Genomic DNA, 12019 nt, shown 5'->3' with positions numbered 1-12019 from the left:
AAATTATATCCGGTTTGTTTTCATGATTAGATATGTGCTTTTTAAATTCTTGCCCATTTGCAATTAAGCTTCTTGCATTCCATTGAAATATTGTTAACACCATTATGAACCACCACATCCTGTTTGAGTATTTGATGCTTGCATCTTTAGTTTGTCATTAATCATTTCCACTGAAATGCCCTCTATCTCTAGGTATTTTTCAGCTGCTTTTATTATAATTTTGATTCTCTCTGTCCAGCTTTCCGTTTGTGCAGAACAGTTCACCACTTCCGCCATAAACGTGACAAATGCCACTTTGTCATAAACCCTTATACTCTCTTTTGTTGTTTCTTACACTTTTTCCATCTTTTGATTAGGAACTATCTTTTTGTTCTCTTCTAGCTCTGGAGTCTTTCCCACTTTTTTTAGTGCCTCAGAATATGACAATCCCTCCCCTGTTCTTACAGTCTGCACTTGTGCTGCATGCTTCCTCACTTTACATCCTCCATAACCCGCACTATGTTCTTCTCCACAATTACAACACTTTGGGTTAACTCCTTGTCCGCATTTGCCATACTCATGCTCACCGCCACACCTTGCACATCGTTGTTTACCTCTGCAAACAGCTGCCACATGACCAAATTTTTGGCATTTAAAACATCTTAACGGAGGAGGAGCCTTTGATTCCTTCCACCGGATGTCTTAAGTACTGCAGCAAACCTTCCAGTCTCCAACCAGTTCAGTCCTCCTAATCAGCTCCACCTGTAATCAATTAGAGCGAAAGAGGGAGAGACAAAGAAAAACACAAGGAAAAACCTATACACGTGCACACGAACGAGTGATATGCCATTTCCCTAGCAACACACGAATCCATTCGTAACATATGTTTTAACCTGCCTGATTTTTCCATTATGAATAAAAACAGGCATTGTATAAGTATCAGATGTAGACCCAAATATAATCTCTTCTGTTTTACTTGTATTAATGACAAGATCATTGTTCTCGCACCACTCTACCAATTTAGTCACACCCTGTTGATGAAACCCAGGAATGTCCCCGTCATTCAACATGGATAATATGCACAAAAAAGCAGCAACTGCATCTTCAGTACTACATCCTTTTTTTATAGGCAAAGTGCCAAGGATCAAGTCTATCTTTAACCATCCTGTCTAAGTGCTGAAGTAACAATCTTTCAAGACATTTCACAATTACTGAGGTAAGGGCTATTGGTCTACAAATCTTTATATTCTCTTGGACATGGAATTTTAGGTAGTGGTTTTATATATGCTGTCTTCCATAACACAGGGACAGTATATGTGTCAACTGAAGCTTGAAATACTGATTGCCACACCGGAGCCAATTCATGTGCAAAATTCTTTAAAAGACCTGCACTACATCCATCTGGACCAACAGACTTTTTCGTATTTATAGACTGAAACGTTTTCCTAACTTCCTCAACTTCAATAAAAATTCTGTCTGATGATGATGGAGCCACAGTATATATTATTTAATTGCATTTGACATGTGTAGTTATTGATTCAAATCTGGTAAAAAAGGTATTTAAGTAATTCCCAAAATGAAATTCATTATCAATTACAATAGATTTGTTCGAAGTTGACAATCCAGTCATTGTTTTCATGATGTCCCAAACCTTTTTAGTATTATTAGTCTTAAAGGCTTCCTCCAAACGCCTCTTATGAACTTCTTTTGTTTCTTTTAATCCCTTAGTCATTGTTATTTGGATAAACTTTAATCTCTTTTGTAGGTATGACCAGCTCCACACAGAAGTTAATATAGTCATATAGTCATTTAAACGTGACAAATGCCACTTTGTCATAAACCCTTATACTCTCTTTTGTTGTTTCTTACACTTTTTCCATCTTTTGATTAGGAACTATCTTTTTGTTCTCTTCTAGCTCTGGAGTCTTTCCCACTTTTTTTAGTGCCTCAGAATATGACAATCCCTCCCCTGTTCTTACAGTCTGCACTTGTGCTGCATGCTTCCTCACTTTACATCCTCCATAACCCGCACTATGTTCTTCTCCACAATTACAACACTTTGGGTTAACTCCTTGTCCGCATTTGCCATACTCATGCTCACCGCCACACCTTGCACATCGTTGTTTACCTCTGCAAACAGCTGCCACATGACCAAATTTTTGGCATTTAAAACATCTTAACGGAGGAGGAGCCTTTGATTCCTTCCACCGGATGTCTTAAGTACTGCAGCAAACCTTCCAGTCTCCAACCAGTTCAGTCCTCCTAATCAGCTCCACCTGTAATCAATTAGAGCGAAAGAGGGAGAGACAAAGAAAAACACAAGGAAAAACCTATACACGTGCACACGAACGAGTGATATGCCATTTCCCTAGCAACACACGAATCCATTCGTAACATATGTTTTAACCTGCCTGATTTTTCCATTATGAATAAAAACAGGCATTGTATAAGTATCAGATGTAGACCCAAATATAATCTCTTCTGTTTTACTTGTATTAATGACAAGATCATTGTTCTCGCACCACTCTACCAATTTAGTCACACCCTGTTGATGAAACCCAGGAATGTCCCCGTCATTCAACATGGATAATATGCACAAAAAAGCAGCAACTGCATCTTCAGTACTACATCCTTTTTTTATAGGCAAAGTGCCAAGGATCAGGTCTATCTTTAACCATCCTGTCTAAGTGCTGAAGTAACAATCTTTCAAGACATTTCACAATTACTGAGGTAAGGGCTATTGGTCTACAAATCTTTATATTCTCTTGGACATGGAATTTTAGGTAGTGGTTTTATATATGCTGTCTTCCATAACACAGGGACAGTATATGTGTCAACTGAAGCTTGAAATACTGATTGCCACACCGGAGCCAATTCATGTGCAAAATTCTTTAAAAGACCTGCACTACATCCATCTGGACCAACAGACTTTTTCGTATTTATAGACTGAAACGTTTTCCTAACTTCCTCAACTTCAATAAAAATTCTGTCTGATGATGATGGAGCCACAGTATATATTATTTAATTGCATTTGACATGTGTAGTTATTGATTCAAATCTGGTAAAAAAGGTATTTAAGTAATTCCCAAAATGAAATTCATTATCAATTACAATAGATTTGTTCGAAGTTGACAATCCAGTCATTGTTTTCATGATGTCCCAAACCTTTTTAGTATTATTAGTCTTAAAGGCTTCCTCCAAACGCCTCTTATGAACTTCTTTTGTTTCTTTTAATTTAGTTTTTAACTCTCTTTCTGTTTGTTTAAATACTCTAATATCCTTATTCCTAAATGCTACATTCCTCAAATGTATAACGTCTTTAATACCCTTAGTCACATATAGTTTGTTATTTGGATAAACTTTAATCTCTTTTGTAGGTATGACCAGCTCCACACAGAAGTTAATATAGTCATTTAACACTGTAGTTCTTTCATCGAGTGAGCCTTTCTCAAAAGTGTTCCAATTTGTCCAATCGAAACAGGCTTTCAGTTGTTGTATACTTTCATTCATCCACAATCTAATCAATTTCTTTTCTGGTTTACTTTTTTTAAGTTTTGTCCTGTACACAGGAATCATATGTACTACATTATGGTCAGACTTTAAAATAGGTGGCATACTCTTTGACACATAAGCGTCCTTGACATTCTCAAAGCACTTATCAAGATTATTGTTATTTCTTGTTTGAGTCTTTACATACTGTTCAAATCCTGGCAACAAAGTCTCCAATTTGCATTGGTTTAAATCGCCCAGCACGATCACGGGTGCATCTGAGTAGCTGAGCTGTAGTTCGTGAACATGGTCCGCTATCAGGCTGGCTGCCTGAGATATTTTACCACTGGGCGGAACATATACCACAAACGGCAAAATACAACCAAATTCTCTGGGCAGGTAATAAGGTCTTAAAGTCATGCCGAGAATTTCCACATTGGGATCACAGCATTTTACTGAATATGCTCGGCACCATTTATCATTTATATATACACAGATGCCACCTCCTTTACTTTTACCCGAAACTTTGTCTCTATCAGCTCGTGGTAATGTAAATCCAGGGACCTCAAAGAGCGAGTCAGGCATTGTAGACTGCAACCAACTTTCCGTAAAGCAAAGCAGAGATGCCTCACGAAATTCATAACAGTACCTTATGAACAGTACCTACAAATAAATAAATGATAACTAATTTCATACATGTTGGAATGACTGGAGGGTGAGGAAATTATCACAGATTTGATCCCTTTAACCAATCCACCCTGTCATACTGTTATGGAGAGCATCATCATAATGTCAGTTTTAGTTTCTGCAGTGCAGGATGGCTTGGGTTGCTTGTTTTTGAAAAAAAGAAAATAATCAGGCATTCATTTGTCAGTGTACAATTATGTTACACTAATACTGTTACTTGGTGATCTCACCAAGAAACTTTTTTTTCCCCAAATGCAAGTCTCAGCAGAATTTTCTCAACAGACTGCCATGTGATTAGCTCTTTGTTTTCTTGCCCAGTATTGCTCAAAGCTATCGACTCCTTTTGCATAAATACTGCATTTGCAGCCTCCATGATCTTATACCATTTTAACATTACCATTTTAATTTAACAGTTTGTTTAGCCTACTAAAACTAGGTATATGCAAAACTTAATTTTCTTAAAATTGACAGCCAAAGACGTCACTCTGTGTGTGTTTGGTTGTAGAGATGTTTTTTTTTTTTTTAAAGAGGATGAATGTAAATTTGCAACATTTCCATGAAGCTTTTACGGTGTAAACAGTCTAATAGCAACTGTTAACATGCTAATTAAAGCAAAATATCACTCTATACTCTATAGTGTTCAAATGTTGGGGTTGGATAGTTTTTTATGTTTTGGAAGTCTTTTATTTATTTTAACAAATTTTAAAATGTAATTTATTCCTCTTATGACAAAGCTGAATTTCAAAAGCTGATTTGGTGGTCAAGAAACATCTCTTATTATTATCAATGTTGAAAAAAGTTGTGCTGGTTGATATTTTGAGGAAATCATAATAATTTTTCAGGTCTCTTTGAGAAATTGTAAGTTTGAAAGAACATAATTTATTTTAAACGGAAAACATTCTAAAAGTCTTTACTTTCACTTTAAATTAATTTAATGCATCCTTGTTAAATAAAAGTATTACTTTCTAAACTTTTGAATGGTAGTTTTACTATACAAAACAGAAAAATCTAGACCTCGCTAGTTGACTAATTGTTGCTCATCCTTAGACATATCTTCTTGCGTTTGTCAATATCTGTGAATAAAATATTCTTGCACAGCCTTCGATTTGTGAATTTGCTCTGTTGCCTTCCTTTCAGTCCAGAGTGTTTGTATTAGCTTTAAGCAGATGGCAGTAGTAAACACTGTGCTGTGTGAAAGAGTTTAGCATCAGGCAGCATTGAAAAGGTTCATTGAGGACTCGGTAGTAGAGAAGGCTGATGTCATTGTGGGTTTTAGCTGCCAAAGCTGATGAGCTTTAAAATGCCCCTTAAAGGGCAGGGGCTCAACTGTTATTAAAACCAGTCAGGTCTAGTAGGAATAGACCAAGGGTTTTATCCCCTCAGTCTGAACCGCCACCAGTGCCCATACTGGCGCATTTTAGTTCTTACTATTTTCCCTCGTCACTCCTCATTTTCTCCTGTGTCCTCAGTTTCTACATCCATCCAACCTCCAATTATTATCTCCTTCTCTCTAGTGCTTGTGCTCCCCTTCCATTCTCCTCCTCTTTCCCTTGATTAAGTGGAGATGGGAGCACATCTAAATTTAACCACACTTCATCTTCCAGCTCCCCCCTTGCTGTGTTTGATACTTCTGTTATCCCTCTCAGACCTACAGTGGGAAATTTCTTATAATGTCTGTGTAATTTTATATTATGGAGGAAAGAAGTGCGTTTTACCTACCTTCTAGGTTTTCCAGCAGTGTGTGTTTTGTTGCACTTCTCCCTCCATCTCATTAACTCTTTGTTTTTTTTCTGCCACCCTTGCTGTGTTTCTCGCCCTTTTTTCATATTCCTCAGCTAACACTCTCTTACAGTCCTTTCCTTTCCTCACTGGTAGACCCTCCAATTCTTTGTTCAAAAAACACAAAAAAAATAATGTTAAAAAAAACCCAAAGCAAAATGAAGTGCGCTTATGGGGATTAAGTCTGATAGATGCCCATTTAGGCTTGAACGATACATTAAAAGCTTTGTAGACTTGTCGTCATGGTTTCCTGGAGAACCCTGATTGTTAGGAGGCATAGATGGATGGACAGATTTTTTTTGACACACTCTCCTGGTGCTCTTGGGTGTCTAACCACTAAAGCTGCATTTTAGCCTTGCGTGGTCATGCCTGCTAAACTGCACACTGTGCTGCCTGGCTCACTCTGATTGCTTCAGCTCCGCTATCACACAGTCTGCTTAAACACCTGCTGATCTGGATTCACAGCGGCAGGCTGTCGGCTCGTCATGCAGGTTCTGATCCAGAAGCACGGCAGCTTTGAGGAATGGAGTCTGCCAGCTGCATAGACAAACGAAGACAAATGATCATGTCAGAGTGCTCAGTGGCTGCACACTGTACTCTCTGACCTGACCTCATCTACTGCTTCTCTGGTCTGAATATCAACGGGTTTGCTCAGCTGAAGGACTCAAGAATTTGTGCTTGATTCTTCCTTGACTGAAAAAGAATTGAATTTTGATAATAAAGAAGCAGAATGTGAATGTGAAACTACACTGTAAAAAAAGAAAAAAAGAAATAAGAAAAAGTGAATAATGTCCTGACATAAAATTACTGTACCAGTACGTTTTTTTTTTTATATGGACATTTCCTTCAACCCTGAAACACAACACATTGCAATGCGTATTTCCAAATACAGGTAAAACATCTGTGAAAAATCAATACGGAAAATTTCCCCATATTAAATTGGTAATTTGGGCTGTATTTTTAATTAATTCGTTTTTTACATTTTCTAAATGGGTCAGTGGTTCTTCCCAATGCAATAAACTCGCTGACATGATGCTGACATGTGTTGTGGGTTGTTGCCAGGTTGTTGCAGACGTTTTCTGGGTGAATTCAAGAGTGTTGCTAGTTGGTATAGGATGCTGGGAGTGGTTGCTAGTTCCTTGCTGGCCACAAGAGCTCACCACCCAAGTTTATATATGATATTCTGGTCCCTAGACAGATATGGTTGAGTCTTTGGAATTTGTTTCTGTCCATTTTATTGTCTGCCAGGTATGTTTGATTTGAAAAGTAATAGTTATAACACATGCAGAGAAACTGAAGACTTTCCAATGGGATTATTCATGTTGATTATATAAAGTCCAACTTTGATATTTGGTATGTCTGAAGTTCATTAGCTTCTGTGTGCATACTCTCTGCGTACTTGTTATGAGAGCCAGTCTGATTAGTGCCAAATGGCTTGGGGTGGAAATCCCAGATTACACATTCTAACTACTGCAATGACATAACGTGTTTCCTTTATGAGGCTTTGTTGTGGATTCATTTTTAGGTATTAGGATATATATAGGCCAGTGCTGCAAGCACACATTTTTAAACCAGCAACACCCTTAGCCCCAGCAAACATAAACCTTTTATCTCTTTTCTTTTCAGTAGAACAGGCAAGGTAACTTCTGCTATCATTTAGCTTTTGTTGTTTTCTGTTACTCAAAAATGTATTTCATTATTTCATCACTCTGAGTCTTGAAAACGAATGACTGTTTTTAAAATGTTACTGTGGATGTCTGAATTGCTACATAAGCTTTTTCAGCAACATATTATATGACCAAATCATCTTATTTGGAAATTTTTTCTTTATGAAGCCCAAGATTTTAGGTTTTGCTAGGTAAAATTAACTAGACATTTAAGTCACATGAATAGACATCACTAATTTAAAATTACAAATACAGAATTAAAAATAGAAGAGTAGAAGGATTTTAGCAGCTCTGACAATGGCAATACACAGCCCAGTGCTGCTGTTCTGTGATGTAATGTAGGATGTGGTTGGTTTATTATGAATAGGTCAGAGGAAGGGCACCATAGCTCATTTGGCTTGGATGACATGAAGCTCCATAAATGTCCAAAATGTGCCTCCATTGTTATGTGCAAAAAGTTGTTTGAGGCTGAAACATGCCTTGTGTTTAGACGTAAGCGTACAGAAATAAAGAACTTTCTGTGATGAATGAGACAATTTCTATCTTTCTTTGTTGCTAAGATGCTTTACTAGAATAGCACTATGTAGAATGACATAGAAGTTTTCATCCTTTGTGGTTCACATAGTGTTTAATTTTTTTCTTCATTTTTTCCAAGGACCCTTTAGTGGCCAAGGTCAGCGGTGGAAGAAAGAAAACGGTTTCTTTCAGCAGTATGCCATCAGAAAAGAAGGTGAGCAGTGCTGCAGATTGCCTTGCCTTCATGCAGGGTGGCTGTGAGCTAAAGAAGGTGCGACCCAACTCGCGCATCTACTCAAGATTCTACACTCTGGACTCTGAGCTGGCCTGTCTCCGTTGGGAACCCTCCAAGAAAGATGGTGACCGAGCTCGACTTGACATCTCTGCCATCCGTGAGGTCCGCACAGGGAAAAGCACAGAGACATTTCTCCACAATGGCCCATCAGATCACCTCGCTGAAGAAGCAGCCTTCTCCATCATTCACGGTGATGAGTATCAGTCCCTTGACCTGGTTGCACTCTCTGCCGATGTGGCCAACATCTGGGTGACAGGGTTGCGGTACCTGTTGTCTCACCCTGGTGCCATTGGTGGAGGGGATGGAGGGGTGGGAGAGGGCAGTATTGGGAGCAAGATGAGGTGGAACTGGTTGGCGGCAGAGTTTGCACTGGTTGATGAAGACGGACATGAAATTGTGTCTGAAGATACGGCAGTGGCCACCATCTGTAAACTCTGCCCTGGCATTAAGGAAGCAAAGGTAAGACATTCTCTTATAATTCAATTTATAAACCACAAAATCTTGCATTTCATGACCAAATGGGTTCAGAAAAAGCCAAACAGTACTGAATGCCTGAATCAAAAATGCATATACTGCAATGGTTTTTATGTAGGACAAATAAAATAAGAATCATGCTACTACAGCCAGAAATGAGAACAGGCAATATAATTGTTGTTCCAGAGCTTATCTCTCTGTATCATTACTTAGCTTGACTTGTTAGCCAGCCCTGCTGAGGTGCACAGCAATGGTTGGTTTATCGATTTGGCAGCTGTGACAGTAGTTTCATGCATGTGTGTTTGTGTGTGGACTGGACAGCTGGGGACAGGAGGAGGAAAGAAAAGCCACAGGGTCAAGTCTCCAAGTCTTTGTGACAGCAAGTGTGAGACATCTGCTTCATGTGTCTAGAGAGACAAGTAAAGGCAAAAAGGGCAAGCATTGAGGAGCTGACTATATAGACATGACTCACTTTATGCTAATCTTGAAAAATGCAGGACACCATCTAGGCCCTGTGTAGAGCTGCTGTCCCTGAATTTGTATGACTTGTGACATTTTGTCTCTCAAGATTCAAATTACTATCTGCCGCAAGCTGCTCATTTAATTTGCCTCTGGTCTGTGTAATAGTTTTTTTACTGTTATTGCTCATTAAAGGGGACGTCGGACGCCCATTTTCCACAAGAAAATCAAAACGGCTTGATAATTGAGATTGTTTAGGTTTTTGGGGATTAAAAAATAGGAGTGAATGGATTTTTATCATTGTAGGGTCTCCACACACTGCTAAGACATTTATATGCAAACACCAAAAAAAGTGAATTTTGCATCTAATGTCCCCATTAAGTTTCAAAGTTCTTTTCAAGAAAGAAAATCTACACCCCAGCATTTCTTATTCGAGAAACAAAACCTAAAAAACTGATGAGACGGGCTTAAATTATAAACAGATGATAATTAATGTAGACTGCCGAACTCTCAAGGCCTTGGTCATCAATAACCCTTGTCACCTGACAGTAGTCCTTATGTTCTTTTGTTTATCATTTAGTAGATACTTTAATATCCAAAGCAAGGCATTCCCCCAGGAACAAGTGCCTTAGTTGATTAAAGTGGTTTAATCCTCTTCAAATCACACTTTAACCCCTTAACTATCACCGTCCGAACGCTTGGTACTCTTTTTTGTTGTTGTCCTTTTTCTCTATCAAATCTTTTAGTAATCATCATGAATCAGATATCACTTGAAAGCTTAGAAGCCCAAGATTCATCCTGTGAAAACCATTTTGAAATCGGACATTGCGTTACCATGGAAATGGTACTTTAATATCTTTTGGCGGTCTCCTCCCCCTTGGCGGTGTCAAGTGTCATATTACAAAATGCATTACGCTCTTTTACAATCAAAACTTTTTATAATCTTGACTAAAAACATATAATTGGAAAGGTCTGAGTATCAGGATTCCATATTCTGTTTTGAGATAGAAGTAATATTGACAGAGAAATCTAGACATCTGTGACAGAGAATTTTTTTTTTTATTAAACATTATTCAAATACAAACACTTAAAGCATATTTTAACAATCATAAATCTGTTTTCTTTTCCGTGTTGAAACAGCATTTAAAGAAAACAATACAGAGAAGAAAAAATAATAATAATAAATAATAATAATAAAAAAGGGGTGAGGGTCTTAATCTAATAACATGTATAAGTCCAAAGCAGAAAGAAGTTTCAAAGCATTTCTGTCCATCATCCATGGAAGGGATTTTGCAAATAACTTCAAATCATTCTTCAATCCAGTGAAATGGACCTTTAAATACTTACATCTGTGGATAAAGTGTTTGCCTAACACAATCAGGTTATTTATTAAAAATTCTAAATTTTTATCATTTATAAACACTCCAACTTTAATTGAGGTCACATTCAAAGGATGCAGCGATATATCTTTAGATTGTATCCAACTTTGAAATGAAAGCCAAAATTCATATACAAATTCACACTGAAAGAAAATATGTTCTACTGTTTCAATGTCTTTCTCACAAAATCCACATGAATTATTTTCCCAATTAAAGCTCTCATGTAAAAAGCAATTGGATGGATAAATGTCGTTTAAGATTTTAAATGTCACTTCTTTGGCCTTGGGAAGAATTGGGTATGATAAATATCGCTTCCTTATTTTTCCCGCCTCATCCTCACTGAAGTCTTGCAGAACATATTTTCTTTTCAGTTGATTAGGATAATACTGCTTAGATAACACCTTTCTAATAAACTTATTTGAAAACTGTTTGCTATTTAAATTAATACCTTCAATACAATGTGATCTAATTTCTGATTGAGAGTTAGAGTACATTACAAACTGTTGAATCATTGTTATCAGGGGTGCTGGGATGGCCTTCATCACTCTATTGTATTCTCTAATTGGGCACTTGAAACTAAATTTATCACAAAAGTCATTGTAATACAACAAATTACCAAAATTATCCATCAAATGACTTACTGCCCATATACCTTTTTCCATCCAAGTACCTAAAAACAATGATTTCCTATTACTCAGAATATATCTGTTGTTCCACAAAGGTGTATTATGGTGTAAAGTTGTGTTTAAACATTAGGTTCCAGTACAGAAGAACTTGCTGGTGGAAATTAGATAATTTTACAGGTAATTTGTATAAATCATAGTCACAACGCAATAGAAACTCAATTCCACCCATCTTTTGAAAAATTGCATTCGGGATGCTAAACCATTTATCCTTCCAAATAAAATTGAAATTGATCTTGTTTATTAATTTAATCATGTTATCTGAAATTTCTAATGAAAAGGCAGGGTAAATAGCTCTTGATATACTCTCCATCTTGGATAGTAGAACCCTACTAAAAATTGTTATTTCCCTTTGTAACCAGGAATTCAATATTGCTTTACATTTATCAATATTTCTAAGAATGTTTTCTTTTTCCCTTACTACTTTGTGTCTGGTGACCGTGATGCCCAAATATTTGACTTCTGTTTTAACCTGTATATTCTCAATTAAGCGAGCCGGTTGATTATTCAAAGCAATAATTTCACATTTATTAATGTTCAATGTAACACCTGATGCTTTCGAGAATTGACTGATTGAATCTAACGCTGTGGAGATCTGCCTTTCATCTTTTA

General features: G+C 37.2%; 1 protein-coding gene across 3 annotated transcripts in view; it reads left to right on the top strand.

Annotated features, from left to right (window-relative positions):
* Positions 1-12019, top strand: part of LOC107595846 (inactive phospholipase C-like protein 1) — a 90026-nt gene that overhangs the window by 55302 nt on the left and 22705 nt on the right. For all 3 annotated transcript variants that reach the window (XM_016286424.1, XM_016286423.1, XM_016286422.1), the window contains exon 2: positions 8257-8871. In XM_016286424.1, the coding sequence (XP_016141910.1) occupies positions 8257-8871 (615 nt within the window). The remainder of the gene's footprint in view (positions 1-8256; positions 8872-12019) is intronic.

This window comes from Sinocyclocheilus grahami, unplaced genomic scaffold (genome assembly GCF_001515645.1).
Source record: "Sinocyclocheilus grahami isolate Dianchi unplaced genomic scaffold, SAMN03320097.WGS_v1.1 scaffold209.1, whole genome shotgun sequence".
Lineage (NCBI taxonomy): Eukaryota > Metazoa > Chordata > Actinopteri > Cypriniformes > Cyprinidae > Sinocyclocheilus > Sinocyclocheilus grahami.
This window is presented reverse-complemented; position numbering and strand designations above follow the sequence as displayed.